Source organism: Alternaria atra (assembly GCF_907166805.1).
Source record: "Alternaria atra isolate CS162 genome assembly, contig: 30, whole genome shotgun sequence".
Taxonomy (NCBI): Eukaryota; Fungi; Ascomycota; class Dothideomycetes; order Pleosporales; family Pleosporaceae; genus Alternaria; species Alternaria atra.
The window spans coordinates 410,404-425,750 of record NW_025091329.1 but is presented as its reverse complement, the minus strand read 5'-3'; the positions used below and the strand labels follow the sequence as shown (position 1 = coordinate 425,750).

At 49.7% G+C, this 15,347-nt stretch overlaps 6 protein-coding genes across 6 annotated transcripts; 3 read left to right on the top strand and 3 right to left on the bottom strand.

Annotated features, from left to right (window-relative positions):
• Nucleotides 1-406: 406 nt before the first annotated feature.
• On the top strand, nt 407-2,024 carry ALTATR162_LOCUS9532 (uncharacterized protein; the record flags this gene model as incomplete). Its single annotated transcript, XM_043317166.1, has 2 exons — nt 407-746; nt 799-2,024. 2 exons carry the CDS (start codon nt 407-409, stop codon nt 2,022-2,024), a joined length of 1,566 nt encoding a protein of 521 aa, XP_043173101.1.
• A 384-nt stretch (nt 2,025-2,408) lies between these two features.
• ALTATR162_LOCUS9531 (uncharacterized protein) lies at nt 2,409-3,293 on the bottom strand (the record flags this gene model as incomplete). Its single annotated transcript, XM_043317165.1, has 2 exons — nt 2,409-3,031; nt 3,083-3,293. 2 exons carry the CDS (start codon nt 3,291-3,293, stop codon nt 2,409-2,411), a joined length of 834 nt encoding a protein of 277 aa, XP_043173100.1.
• A 485-nt stretch (nt 3,294-3,778) lies between these two features.
• ALTATR162_LOCUS9530 (uncharacterized protein) lies at nt 3,779-4,858 on the bottom strand (the record flags this gene model as incomplete). Its single annotated transcript, XM_043317164.1, has 1 exon — nt 3,779-4,858. The coding sequence occupies one exon, from the start codon at nt 4,856-4,858 to the stop codon at nt 3,779-3,781; it is 1,080 nt and encodes a 359-aa protein (XP_043173099.1).
• Nucleotides 4,859-6,979: 2,121 nt separating this feature from the next.
• On the top strand, nt 6,980-7,369 carry ALTATR162_LOCUS9529 (uncharacterized protein; the record flags this gene model as incomplete). The annotated part of the gene is made up of 1 exon (XM_043317163.1): nt 6,980-7,369. One exon carries the CDS (start codon nt 6,980-6,982, stop codon nt 7,367-7,369), a length of 390 nt encoding a protein of 129 aa, XP_043173098.1.
• A 1,135-nt stretch (nt 7,370-8,504) lies between these two features.
• ALTATR162_LOCUS9528 (uncharacterized protein) lies at nt 8,505-10,819 on the bottom strand (the record flags this gene model as incomplete). The annotated part of the gene is made up of 4 exons (XM_043317162.1): nt 8,505-9,843; nt 9,891-10,166; nt 10,219-10,676; nt 10,724-10,819. The coding sequence occupies 4 exons, from the start codon at nt 10,817-10,819 to the stop codon at nt 8,505-8,507; spliced, it is 2,169 nt and encodes a 722-aa protein (XP_043173097.1).
• A 791-nt stretch (nt 10,820-11,610) lies between these two features.
• On the top strand, nt 11,611-14,082 carry ALTATR162_LOCUS9527 (uncharacterized protein; the record flags this gene model as incomplete). Its single annotated transcript, XM_043317161.1, has 2 exons — nt 11,611-11,643; nt 13,381-14,082. The coding sequence occupies 2 exons, from the start codon at nt 11,611-11,613 to the stop codon at nt 14,080-14,082; spliced, it is 735 nt and encodes a 244-aa protein (XP_043173096.1).
• Between the last annotated feature and the right edge of the window lie 1,265 nt (nt 14,083-15,347).

Genomic DNA, 15,347 nt, shown 5'->3' with positions numbered 1-15,347 from the left:
TGTCGGCTGCGGGTATCCGATAGTTGACAGAACGATCGAAGGGGACCTAACGATAACTGATTGCCATGAGTCTATTGATCCCATGAAAATGGAAGTTGGTTCAAAGAATGGATGTCGGAACTGCGCGGTGATGTTGGACGCTATTTCCACCATCACTAGGGACAGAGACCAAGGAAAGAGGCTCGTTATTTCAATTTCATCCTTGAAACAGATTCGATCAATTATGATCGGATCTGATGAAGGATTTCATAGCCATTCCTACATGGAGATCGTTCGCTACGCCGGTACGTCGAACTAGCATAACGGCACGCTTGAGCTGACCGTATGTACGGACAAACCACAAAAACTTGAACCATCCATCTCTGCCGCCTGGGATGTGAAAGAGCTTCGCGCATTACCGACTGATATGTCTTCAAAGAAAACTTTCCGTTTGATCAAGGACTGGACAACTAATTGTATCAAACACCATGAGCATAGCAGGCCACAACTAGCCAGTTCACTGCCCAAAAGAATCCTGGAGATTAGGGTTGATCATATATACCTCAGAGAGCAACTCGTCAGCTCAGCTCCATATGCCTGTCTGAGTCACTGTTGGGGACCCGATGGCCCAGCTATCAGATTGACAGCCAGTACTGTGGGTTATTTGCGTGAGGGTTTGACTGTACCCGAGTTACCTAAGACATTTAGAGATGCTGTTGAGGTATGTCGACATCTTGAAGTGCAATATCTTTGGATTGATGCACTATGTAAGTGCCTCTACGCATGATTATTATCCGGGAAACTACAACTGAATGGAAGCAGGTATTCTCCAAGACAATAAAGAAGACTGGGAAGAAGCAGCGACCACGATGGCCGACGTCTACGAGAACGCATATATCACTATAGCAGCTACTTTTGCTCAGAACAGCAACGGCGGCCTGTTCTCTTCCGCTCGTCCTGTCACGAGACGCCTGGACAGGCATCCCCACCTCTTTATCCGGGAGATACCACCGTTCTTCCCCAGTGGCTTCTTTTCCGGAGACACAACATCATGGCCGCTGCTGACTCGCGCCTGGGTGTACCAAGAGCGAAGACTCTCGGCTCGTACTATACACTTTGGAAAATACCAGGTGTACTTCGAGTGCCAAAGTCACTTCGCCTCCGAGGATGCTAGCGAAGACAAGGCATGGAGACAAGATGCGGATCACATCCAAGACCCCTATGACCTCCAATGGGGCGATAAAATTGTGGATTGTGCGAAGAATTGGCAAAAGATCTTGAGGGAGTACACTCCCCTGGGACTATCCTACGAGAGTGATCGTCTACCAGCTATCGCAGCTTTGGTTGATCGAATGTCGATGCTGCGAAGAGCAGACGACGTCTACATTGCGGGCATGTGGAAGAACACTATGCTTTCGGATATACTGTGGATTGCAGACTCCAACCAACCGCGCCCTGCACGTTTAGTTCCCTCGTGGTCTTGGGCATCAACTCAAAACGCAGGAGTTACGTGGTATGCAGGCACCTTGCTCGACACGAGTAAGGTCGTCAACCTGGAGTATACGGCATTAGGTTCCGCTCATCTTGGAGATGTCAGCAATGCTAGTATTGTGCTCAGAATCTCTGTATTGAATCTCACTGACGCAAAAACCCTTTCCCCATTTGACGCAAGGGACCTCAATCACCACAGATCTTTGAAAGGCATCCTGAGGTCAACCGACCTATTCAAGTGGAAAAGTCTGAGGTCGTTTCATCCTGTTTTCTACGCGGACTACGATCTAGCCACCACCGACGCTGCGTACTCACCTAGGTGCGTCTTGAAGCTCTTAGTTTCGAAGGATGCGAGTGGTGACCTAGGCGGACCTATCATTCGACAAGTAGCCAAGAATTCTGCAGAGTACCAGAGAATCGGCTTTCTTCGTATACATACGCGAATCTTGAAGTATTCAAACCCTGAAGTAACCGGTGGATATGCCGAGGATAAGGAAGTACAAGTTGACGACTGGATCCGGTCACTACCCGTGGAAGAATTGAAGATTATATGAGGAATCACTCTGCCATCGACCACAACGTTACGATTACAGACTCACGATATGCATGGACTTCACCTTTTTACTCAAGAACGAGCTCTTTTGACTCTAGTCACCAAGTCTGATCCATGCCTATATTTATCATCGAAGAAAACAATACATGAACTGTACACGTATTTTCGGCGCCTTCGAAACTCAGCCACAGGAAGTCCAGACAGCACAAGAGTCTACGCACCTGCCCGTTTAAAACACAGTCACTCGCACCTATGTAGGTACGTTCATACCGCGGACGCGACGGAGGTACCCAGCCTCGTCCGGCTTCCACTTCTTCTTGCCCGGCTCCGTCATCTTGGCCTTAACACGCGCTGCCAATTCAGCATCCTTCTTCTTCTGCGCGTCTCAATTGGCCTGCTGATTCGCCGCCTTCTCCTTCGATTGCTTTTGACGCTGATGATGCATCATCTTAGCAGCCTCCTCTTGAAGCTCCGCCTGTGCAGCAAGTCGGTTCTTCTTGTCGGCGTAGGCCTCATGCTTCTGCATCTTCTTCTTTGCCTCGTCCACCGCGACACCGAAGCGTTCGTTGGCCTTCAAGTACGCCTCGTAGTCCTCCGGGTCTGGGATCTTGCCTTCGCGGTCTAGCTTCGCAATGGCGTTGACGATCTTGCGGAAAATATCGTCGCGTAACGGGGTCCGGGCGGCTGAGATGGCGTCGATATCGGCATAGTCCGGGATGTAACCGGAGCTGAGACGTGCCCAGTACCAGTTGAAGATATGTTGGGTGTAGGCGGTCATACCGAGGAAATCCGCAGCACTACACAACTGGATGTCCCGATATGTCGACCGGTAAGAACGCAAGTCCTTGGCGAACTTGTTCCAGGTGGTGAGATCCTTGAAGTGTTGGATGATGTCCTTGACCACCTGGACTTCAAGGTTTGCGGGAAGCTTAATGATGCTGGCCTCCACGCCAAGATTGTCCGCCACCATTTCCTTCTTGATCGAGGTCGCACGGAAAAGAGCAAGAGCTATGTCGATAACGAAGTTACCCTCGTTATCGACGATCTATACTTTGGGACCTTTAGCCAGGAGCTTGCGGTCGCCGAAAGACAAGGGGTAGATCTTTCTCGCTTTTACGGTCTTGATCTCGGCGGCTTGTTGACTTGCCTTCGGACCAGGGGCGGTGACGAAGGCTGAGGAGAGAATAGTAGAAGCAGCTGTAGAAGACGACGAAGGCTTCTTCTTAGCCTCTCCAGCAGCGAGCTTCTGAGCCGAGGACATGGGCGCCATCTTTATGCTGCTGATCTTGTGGTGATTGTAGGGCAATCTATTAGGAAAGAGCTGGGTGTGCTGACTGGTAAGGTTGAGAATAGATCCCGATACTGGTACCGAGAAGAGGTAGGGAGAAGAATGAGGGGATTTATGTACTCGGAAGGTAATGCTCAGACAGCAGTGAATTTACGAGATAATTAGGTCGATGAGGACTTGGAACCCCCGAATGACCCTTTTTCACCTGCAAGATTATCCTGCACAAACAATTTCACTATTTAGATTCGGGTTGCCATCTGCATAACGCCGTCGCTCGATCAAAATTTGCACCTTCCCAGTCACTTCACTTAATCTAAGCTGAACGTCCTCAGGTTCCTTTTCTGAAGAATCCAGTTCTTGTAGGATAAGCTACATACTAGTTGGAGTCTTTCGCGCTGTCGGAATAACTCAAGATAGTTGCTTACCTTGACTAGAGCAACAAATGCGTAATGATCCTTCTTGTCACCTCACGCGTAAGGCGGAAGCCGCGCTTTCGATGCACGCACCAGATATTGAAGTTTGTTCCTCAATTCTTTCTGCGGCTCATCATCTGTGATCATGGGATATCGCAGATCTAGCAGTGCGCACCTGGCCGTTTGGACCATCGTACGAGTGCACCATATATGAAACCCGCGCATGACGACATTGGTAAGCGACAACGGCGCATGTACAGTACCCGGTGGCATGATAAGGAGGTCGCCCTTCCGAAGGGGAATCGGAAAGCCAGGCCTCTCTGGAGGGTGCCTTTCGTTTTGTTCTCGAGATATCACCCACTTTTCGCGCTCTTGGTCGGTGAGTGACCAAGAATACCAGAGCTTTTCGCCCTCTTCACACAATACACCCGTGTATAAGCCGTGCTCATCGATATGGGGATATGAACATACACCTTTCTTTCCCCACAGCGCAAAGCTGTCTTTGTTGGAAAGATCCGAATGGTTGGTGCCCTCGTAGTTAGACATCTCCCCATACTCAGTGGCTTCATGCAAGACGCTGTAGTCGAGAAGGCCGTCCAACTCCCAAGGCAACACGTTGCGACAAACTGGCCGTATATCCAGAAAGTTGATTGGTGGGCTTTCTGGTACGTTCATGCGCTTGAACGCCGTGTCCATCTTCAGTGGGCGCGTTACCTGTTTGCTAGAAAGGTCTTGCATATTGATGACCGAATCACCCTCGGCATATTTCCGGAATCTGAGAATACTCGCATACTGCGCCTCAGGTGCGAGCGATCGTTTTTCGGGACTGTCGTCTAACTCCGAAGGTACAAGTAGTGGTACGCGAAGGATGGAGCGCTGGAGCAAATTGCGGGCTTCTGTAGATGTACATATGACGAGGGCATTGTTCCAATCTGAATTGGATTGTTCGATGCACTGCCAGTACTCTTTTGCCGTGATGGGCTTAACGTCTTCCCCATGCTTGATTATGTTGATGTAATTCTTACACTCCGTGGTGAACGTGTTCTTCCGAAATGGGGCGATATCGTACTCTCGCGTTCTTGAGATCAGTTCTTCCACTGTACTATTTCCGAGCTTCAGCGATAACCTAGCCATGGCAGGATAGTTGTCAACGAAGACTTTGCTCTTCTGCTCTACATTTGTTTCTGTTTGGTCGCAATAATGAATATGCTCAGCTATAGTTCAGTAGTGCCTGACAAACGCACCCTTTTGCGTGAAGGAGGACTGTTGGATGGACCTTTCGTGCTCCTCATAAACGTTTCGGATTTGCGAGCCATTATTGATATGGCTAAAAGTACGCAAAGTGAGGATGTTTCTTCCTCTACAAGTTTTAGGGGGTTCAGCAGCTTTTATATTCTCTAGGTAATAATTGTTAGGTTCAGTATCGAGGCAAAAGCCCGATGAAGGACCATCGCGAACACAAGAGAATTTTCGATAGACATTCGGCGAACTTGTGTAGTATTCAGAGAGTTATACGAAAACCTTAAGCATTGAGGATATTTCATGCAGGCTCTATCAATAGATTCATTGCCTGAGAGTGGTCTTGTAAACTGGATGAAAGAACGACGACTTTAGTCTGCAACGCCTATCCGACTTTTTGGACTATTTTACGTCACCTGGAGTGTGCTATACTCTGAACAGTGGTCGCGTTGGGACGTTGCTAGCGCATCACTCAGACTGCACGGATACTCTTGATCACCTCATCCAAAAGAATGCTCAAGCACTTCCATTCGACTGGCTCTTCGGTCAACTCAATTTGAGAAATACATACGCCCAAACGAGCCCTTGACACGACCATCGAACTCCCCAACAGATCAACCTCCCAGTGACTTTTTCCCTAATCTCTCATCTGTACCTTTTTTAACAGTAACAGATTTGTAACATGAATCCCGATAACTCGCCGGCTTTAATTGTTGGTAAGGAAGCCACACATACTGCTTCGAAAGCAAACGGGCGTCCCTGGGATATGCGCAAGTAGACACCTCAGCAACGTCTCAACGTCAACGTCGGCCCCATCACAGACATCGTAGACGAAGACGGCAAAGTTTTCTCTCGCATTCGAGAGGCGTTATTTAAGGCCATCACGGACAAGCCAGATATGCTCGTGGATAACAAGATTTTCCTTCCAGCCGAAGTCGCTGAGCCTGCTCTTCAAAAGCTCGTGACCCACATAAACAAACTGGACGGCAAAACCATTGGAGGACTCAACAACGCCTATCGCGACATGCACTTATGCTTCGCTGCCGAGGCACTTGGTATAGGAGAAGAAGTGAGCTCATCGGGAGGCGGATGAGACCGAGCCGCGTACTCGGATACTCGAGAAGAAACGTACTGGGTGACATGTTCTACGGCTTCTGATCTGGCAAATTCCTCGTGCTTGCGAGCACATGTCTTCAGAGAAGGACAGTTTGGATAGAGAACGGATACCAATGTGGATTCTGATTTCATAGAACTGAATGGCCTCGTACGCCAGCAAGCCCTCGGACAAAGCCGCGGGCATTGATGACGGAATCGATGCACGAGCCTTGTGGTTACGTCATACGCAAAAGAGCGACGCGTCGCGCTTGCTATCATCACTAATACTCCTTTGGAATCCTTGTTAGGTCGTCACCCACGCAGTCGTCTAGGTGTTGTTCAAACGTCGAGATTATATGGCACTTCCTTAAACCGTTTTATGGTGTTCTCGACAGATCGTCAACGATGCGCGTCGATATCACAATATAGCATGCGAAACTGGTGGACCGGTGTCTCTGAATGAGACATACAACACCTCGTTCAGTTGTGCATAGGTCAGATAGACAGGGTGAGACAGGTAAGCAGCTAGTCGCTTGCATCGTCATGATTCCTGGCTACGGGCGGCCAAACAAACAGTCTCACAGCAACGTGCTTTGCCTGGAGCACTTTCCATCACCTCTGAATGTGACACATTTGGTAAGAGTTTTCGCTTTCACTTCCACTTCCAGCGCAAACACTACCCAGGGACCGTGCTGCAGGGACCAGTGTCTGTTGTCGTAGGCGACCCGGTCACTTGCCAACTGTTGTCCACCCAAAGCTCTTCCACCCGCCACCGCTCTTTCGAAATCTTCTCACCAGACCGTGACACTCAATCCCGCGACTAAATCCACGTCAACAGGCCTTGGAAGCCGAACTCGACTATCTATCTACGCGCACTCGCGGCTAGCCGTCGAACAAAACCCATCGTCCATAACAGCCGCCATGGAGAATCTTCTCGATCTTCCGGCTGCAATCTTTCGAATGGTTATTCATGAACTGGTTAATAGTATTCAGGAGGAAGGACCCTACCATCGTGTCATGATCAGCCCCACATGGAAGCTACGAAGTGTCTGCTGCGGTTTTGCTGCAGAGATCGATCGCGAAGTCTTCTCTCAGCAGCCAAAGGAGTTCTACAGCAAAAACTATGGTGTCCAGCGCCTCATTCAGAATAGCCTCTCGCGCTACATAATGCAAGTCCCCCGAAAATCCGGCAGTGTAAAGAAACGGTTCTTTACACGGCTACGACGAATGGCTCACTATATCGTGGAACAAGTCGATTGCGAGATCAAGACCAACGTGCCGACATCATCGAGAAAACTCATGTTGGCTTAGGCAAGTTTATCAGCAAGTCTGAGATTAGTCATGCTATGTGGTGCGGCCGTTCTGAGCAATACTACTGCTCTGGATCGTACGACACGGGTCTTCTTGTAGGGCTTCCTGTTCAAGACAGTCTGAAGCCTTGTTCGTGAGTCTACGACGTCACCTGAGCATTCGTCGCGATACTTGGACCCAGGTAGAAGTATTCGTTTGTCACGGCCCTTTGTCAGACGTCTACGGATAATGTAATCGGCGTCATAAAATGGTCTTCTTCGAACGGCAGTGCCGAACGTTACAATAACCAGATCTTACTTCCCATTGCTACTCCTGATGTACCAAGGCGGACCTTCGCTTTACAAACTTCTATGATAGATACACTGGATAGGGCATACTGGTGAACACGTCCACATTTATATCAAGAGCCGTCGACAGACCTTTTCCTCTCAATATTTTGAAGTAAATGCTTACAAGGCCAGAGTAACTGGTAGTACAGCTTTGGGCAAATCAACTAATAGCCTATGTTTATCTGCATCACCAACAGCACGGAGACTGAATCTGACAATTTTCTCTGAATTTAGTACGGCGCAATCTTTACTGCTGCATGCTCTGGTCTGCCCGCGCCAAAACGGGTGCTCTCCAAACCCATTTCGCGGTGCCCTCTATCTCATGCCTTCCGCTGAACGTATCTCGATGGAAAAACTAGGGTCGTTAGATAACAGCTGTCACAGGCCATGCGCTGTCGGAAACATGAACTTTATCAATCATAACGCCATACGATGACCTTCATATAAGCTGAGCTAAGTTAGCATGCTACACATAATACACAACGCATATAATCTTTTCTACAGTATCGAGTTTTTGTGACAGGACTTGAACACGTTGTAGAAAAGGAGGGCTTGTAGCAGAAAGAATAAGCAGGGTTATCTAGATCATGCCTGGTCTTCACACTGAATACTCATGTGTTTGCTAAATGCCTACCTAGTAAAACATCAAGGCACGCACCGCGCCGCTCTTCTGGCTGCTCTTGCTTGAAACGTCTTTTGCACCAGTTTTATTTTTGCATGATAGGACGCGACTTGTACAGATAAAGATTGTAATATAAGGAACGTGATCTACCTAAAGACCTAGTATAGTATCCTGCCAACCACCCTCACTGCACCACACTGTTGTGCCGGCTGCGGCCCGGCTGATGTGTCAGATTGAGCATGGCGCTCTCGCGCTTGAGCGTCGTCTCCTTGTCTTTGGGCCGGTATGGATACCCGGCCTTCTCACGCGCGATGTCATTGATCCAGCGACTGTTCGGCTCGATCTTCTTCGCGCCGTTGGCAAGCTCGTCAGCCAGGTACAGCCAGCTGAGTGCGTTGCCCACGGTACTGACCTCGTCACTGACGTGGTTAGCTGCATAGTTGGCCATGGTGATGTACGATACGTTGTCGGTGAAGAGGTGGTCGAGGTAGTTGGCCACCGCGTCGTGCTCGCCTACTTCTACGAGGAAGCCTGATTTTCCGTGCTCGATCTGAAGTGGGATGCCGCCGCGGCGCGTAGCGATGACGGGGACACCGTGGTGCAGGGCCTCAGAGACTTTGACTTCGAAGCCTTCGCGCGTCGAGAGCTGGAGCGCGACGTGGGCGTTGGCCATGAGCACATTGAGGAGCTGGTCCACGGGGCCAATGCGCATGACGATTACGTCGTGTTTGATATCGGCGTAGAGTTCATTGAGCTCCTTTTCCGTCTTATCGAAGATGATGGTTGCATCGGGGTCGTCGATGGCGCCGTGGCCGGCAATGACAAGTTGTGGGACCTCCTCCATTGGTTTGTCTTTCATGTATTCTCGCCGAAGGATGGCGTACGAAGCAAGAACGTCAGGGATACCTTTGGCTGGATCGAAACGAGCGATCTGTGTGATATATGGGCGTGCTGGGAATGCCAGGCGATTGGCACCCTTGTCCAGGCAGGCCATCTCAAACTCGTGCATGTAGTATTGTGCGTCCCAACTGTCCAGCTGCTTGTTCAGACCATCGAGCCAGTCAGTCGTAGCAGGAAGATAACCGACCTTCTCTGCCGTTACATTCTTGGGCACGAATTCGCGAACAGGGTGACTGATGAAAGCATCACACTGCCTCACGTTGTTCCATACCCAGTTCCAAACTTCGGCGGTGGGCGTACCTTCCTGGTCTGCCAGATCGGCGCGTATTTGGATGTGACTTCTGAAAAGGACAGGACGAGAGGGGTCTAGCTCTTTGGCAATCTTGACAAGAGAGGGCATCTGGGGATCGTCTACGATGATGACATCAGCACCGCCCTCCGCTCGAGGAGCGAGGGGACTGCCCTTGGCGATCCAGTAGCGTTCGGCATTCTGCCTGGCCCATTCATCGAGGATGTCGATTGACTTTTGTTCGAGGCGAAGGCCGGTTTTATCCACACCCTGGAGGATGTTGTGGTTGTTCTTGGTGATACGGAAAACAGCAGGCTTAGGCTTTGGAACGTACCTGTGAAGTGTGAGCAATGATCAGATGTGAAATGTAGAGTGACTTACCATTTGCAATCAACATCAATAAGTCGCAAAAAGCGAATCAGCGCATGTCTCATTAAGGCGACACCGCCGCCCTGAGGGGTGCTGTTGAAGAAGGCAATCCTCGTGCCGTGCTTCTTGAGCGAATCAGCGTACACCATGGTCGCCGCGTAGGTGTTGGGATGGACACTATCTCTATAGCTTGGCTCATCTGCAATTACAGTTGCGCCATCGCTGTCGACACCAACCTCATTGCGGTAGACGACCTCCAAGCGAGGTTGGTTGGCCCTGCCGAAATACCTGCATGTGTCAGCGGAGAGCTATTCAAGGCTATAGGCATCTAAATGCTTACCCTAAAGCTTTCCTTACCACTGCATCTGCTTCTTCATCTACTATCATGTACTTGGGTGAATCTGGAGTACCAGTATTTTGCCTGCCAGAACTAGGCTCCAGCACCAACGGCACAATATCCAACTCGAGCCACAAGCGGGTTGGTAGCTGAGGACATATCTTGGCGGCCTTTGTAGTTAGACCAGCGCCAACAAACTTGTAGAAATGCTTATCACGGTATCGCTTCATCTTGCTGATGATTTCCTCGGCAAAGCAACCGGCACGCTCCTCAGCCGTTGCAGGGGTTGTAGTTCCAGAGTTGGCCTCGGAAGTTGCGGCTGAAGGCTCAGAGCTGCTACTTGATTCCGCACCTATGGAGACAGTCGCAAAGTCCATCGAATATGTGCCGTCGTGGATAACAAACGCAATGTCAATTGAGCTGCTGAGTCCGTCGACGATAGCGATACCGATGTACACGGGCTGTGAAGGTTAGTTTACTTGTGCGGAGCAATGGAACAGGAACCGACCTCGAGGCTCATCGAGCTAGACCTGTCTTGTGTGGACAGCTTGGCCTTGACGGATGTCTTTGCCATAAAGGCATCGCGGGTCTTTTGGCGAACCATGGTTGAGTATCAAGGCAGAGATGTGTCGTCGAGAGTCTGAATGGTACCTGGCATGATCAATACGACCGGATTTGATCTTTGTATCGAACAAAGGAGTTTGTGACGTACCAGTAGCAGCCTTGGACACAAAATGCACCACTTATGGGCACTTTCTTGAAGCTCTCCGACCCAATCACTGCATACATGGCACTCTCGACGATAACTCGGCACAACAGGATGATATACTGCTTGGTGCCTCGGCACTTCTAGGTCATGTGACAAACGTCGCATGAGCTGATGTCAGACGGTTGCGTGAGCACGTACGACGTCATACTTCAATTGAAAAGCAGGTTTTCTGACCTACAGGCCGTTCAGGACTTTCTATACGCGATTTTCGTATCTATTATCTAAGGTTCTGATGCACGCATGATCAGCGATGGCACAGCAGTCCACACTCCCTGCCCATTGTTGTGCGAAAGCAGACCAGGGTGCTTCGTCTTGCGTCTGTTCTATGGTGTTATCTTCTTTGCATTGGATGGCTCTGATAGCTCTTCTATGTCCTTTGATTCTAAGTACCGACAAAGACGCTGCAGCTACTGCTTATATTTCTGGACATATTCTCATGGTTCGTAGTTCGGCCTAGAATAAACTCCCGTGTCTGGAGAGTAGCGCACCAGGGACGCGCCTCATCAATGTCCGAAGACGTACTATATACGTAGACGCTGGCAGCCCAGTAAATGTAAGGAATAACTTGGGATGGACGCCGTTCATGCAGTCTCCTTCCGCCAGTATCTCTAAAGCGCTGCTCAACCATGGCGCAGATATTCATACTGCCACAGCTTAAGGTACTACAGCTAGTCATAATGCTGCCGCTTTGTGTAAACTGGAGTTGGTCTCCTTCCTGTTAGCAAATGGCGCAAATATTCACGGTCGTGCAACACGGGAGGATCATACGTGTGGCTCCAACGGATAGACCACTGTTCTGGCTGAGACCAATACACCGCTTCATCTAGCCATGGCATTTGTTCACTGTGCTTTCGTGGAAGCAACCCTCGAGGTGGTGACTGCGCTGCTTAACCATGGTGCTGAAATCGAAGCTAGAGAGGGTACTGGAAAGACTCCTTTGCTGCTTGCGATTACGAGAGAGTACGACTCGAACGCTAAGAGCTGTACAAACAACGAAAAAGTTGTGAATTGTCTGCTGGAACGTGGGGCAGATCCTTATGCCATTGATAATGCAGGGAAAAATGTCTTCCAGCTGGCCGATGACAGGAATTATACACTGAGCGAGGTGGAAAAATTCGAGAGGAACCCCCCCCCCTCTTCTAATATCTTCTCGCGAGCGGAATATCGAAAAGAATTGTGTAGCGCTGTATAGGTCTACGAGCCTGTGTAGTGATCGTACTACGAAATTGTAGGACATATGATGATTTGGCTGGCCAAGAGGAGCTTGGGCGAGTCAGGAGTAAGAAGAGCGAGTCGTGTGCAGACGAGGAGACTGTGGTAAGCTAAAGTGTATGATCATGCAAGGTGGGGAGTAAAATACAGCTTTTCCGGCCTATTCTCTTCCTATCGGACATGCCTCCGCATACTACAAAACTATCATACAACACTATGTCTTGGGGACGCATGAGAGCATATAATAAGCATATGATGAGCCACACGGAGGAGGAGGAAGAGGAGAGAGAGGACACAGGGCGGCCATACGGGCGTGAAGGAGATGAGATGGAAGTGGGGTATGTAGACCCTGACCCAGTAAATGTAGCTAATCGGATATCCCCTCTTATCCGTCTGGTACAATACAGGACCCTAGACCTCGACATCATACAAAAAGATCATACATATGATGATCACTACATACCCCCGTGGTCATGTGTCTGGCAGCAGCAGAAGAGCGTGTGCCTACCCGGCGCCGCCTTCAGCCGTTCACCCTACACACCCCTAAGCACCGAACTCGAGAAGGAGCGCAAGGCATTGATATCCCTCGAGAGACATTATACTGCTAGGAAGCTCAAGGATTTCAATGACCTCAGACGCAATAACGACGCACTCATGACGACCGAGCGTCGCAAATCCTTTCGCTCCTCTCTAATGCGATCCAAGACGAAAACGAGATACGATCATTTCATTTGGGCTCGACGTGCGCATGGATGGGTGCAGCCTTAACAGTCGCCCACGATACCCGATTTGAATGATAAGGGCAAAGCTTACACGACCGCCGAGGAGAAAGCCGATTTGTACGCGCAAACGATATGGCCTGACGTTCGCAGAAAAACCGGCAACAGCCTCGGACATTCGCCCAAATTGCCCCAGTTCCTGGAAAGAAGCAGCACGCTTGCAATGTACCACGGGACGGCAGAGGCGGAGCGAGGAGGACGATTATGGTCCCAACATGTTTGCTTCTCTCGCTCGCGCCTTGGCCTCTGAACCTGCTCACAACCGGCGCCCCGCGCGTTAGGAGATGGGCAAGAATTATTCTCACGACCTCCCCACCTAGTGTAGTAATCAGAGCTTTCCCCCACTATTCTCTTGTAGTGTGAAGCAAATACTATTGCCTATAACTACCCCTCACATGCAACCAGTCCGTCACGAAGGAAGAAGTTCTCGATATCGTAAAGAGTCTGAAGAAACGCAAAGCAACTGGGTCAGACAAGGTCAGCAATGAACTACTCAAGGCTTGCAGCGAAGAGCTTGCGCCGATTTTGGCAGATTTCTTCACTGATATGTTCAAGCAGTCTGTTCATCTGAACGAGTTCAAGCATGCAATCACGACACTCCTACTCAAACCATTCAAGCCCAAGGGTCGTACCAAGAGCTATCGACCTGTTGTTTTATCATCAAATATCGGAAAGGTCTTCGAGAAGTTGATTGCAAATCGCTTCAGGTATCTTGCTGAGACTCATAAGTTGCTACTAACTCTACGATTTGGTTCTCCCGGGCGCGACACTACGAAAGCCTTGCAAGCTATCCTGAGCCCATTTTACACCGGTTGGTGTACGAAGCATCAGACGACCTTACTGAGCCTCGACATTACGGGTGCTTTTGACTGCGTTGACCGAGCGAAGCTTCTTCAGGTTTTGGTGGACAAAGGCATTCCCGATTGGCTCATCCGCTTGACTGCGTCTTTCTTGTCAGACAGGAGCACCACACTCAATATGCTTGGAATCATGTTCGATCCATTCTGGGTTGACATTGGTATACCGCAAGAAAGCCCCCTCTCGCCCATTCTCTTCTTGTTCTCCGCTAGCAGCAGACTTACACTCTTCGAAAGAAGGACTTTGTAGCAGCAAAGCCAAGGTCCATTGCTTTGCTTACGTCGATGACACCTATCTCATGGTGGCATCTCCCACTTAGGAGAAGAATATCGAAATTCTGAAGGATATGCACGTCAAGCTTCTCGGGTGGGCCACGAGGAATGGTTACGAATTCGGTGCGCACAAATACTTACTCGTGCACTTTCGCAGACACCACAATACACCAGTATGTGAAAGGCTTCCTAAGGCTATTCCTCACCTCTGCGACGGTCGTGATTCTGGCAATCCGGTCCTAAGGACTCAACTGAAGCCTACGAACATCTTGGGTATTCTCGTGGATCCTTTGTTGCGTTGGGAACAACATGTTGCGGAGATCGAAGTAAAGGTGGCACGCAAACTACTTGCTCTTATGCGTATCAATGAATCAACATGGGGAAGGTCATTGCACGAAATGCGCGAGCTATATCGTACTGCGATCATCCCCATGATCGCTTACGGATGTGGGGCCTGGTATATCAATGTCCACAATGCGAAAGGCAAGTGGCACATCATACAAAAGCTCGTTGAGCGGCTAGACAGGTTGCAGTACTCATGTTTGATGCAGATCTCTGGGGCTTTCTACAATGCTGCAAAGAGGGTGCTTGACAAGGAGCTCTTCATCGAACGCATCGTGATTACCCTCGGGAGACTTTCATTGGCACAACACATCCGAACCTTCTACGACGAAGATATAGTGCTTGCACAAAGAACGCGGACAGAACGTCGCAGGGTTTTATTAGCTGAGGAACCACCCCTATATGATCCTTGATCAACAGACCATGCAATACGAGCGAGCTGCATTGTACTACCTGGTTCTAGCGCGATAAATGCCGATAATCTTCTTGTATACGCCGTACATGTCGAAGGTGCAGGAGGAGGAATTTCAAGGGGTTTGGGATGAAGATGCGATGTGAAAGGCATCTACAAGCAAGGTTTGTGTGAACTATGCAACAGTGGACTTGTCGCATCGCTAAGACTCCCTCAGCAGACTTTTTCATATTTTCGGAGCCAGGCAGCAGAGCTAGTCAGTCCATCGTTATGCCGTCTTTTCTCCGCATGACCTAACCAATACGTGGTCCCACGGTTTGGAGTCGCGTTCGACCGTGGTCACCTAAATGAGCCTCTACCAATGGGGAGGCTCCTGTTGTTGTGGTAGCGACGGGTCAGCCCATCAATCCGTGGTATTTTTCCGCTTCAACTGACCAATTTGCAGGTCGATTGGGCCCTTGAACCAGGCTTCTACGAAGCTTATTCAA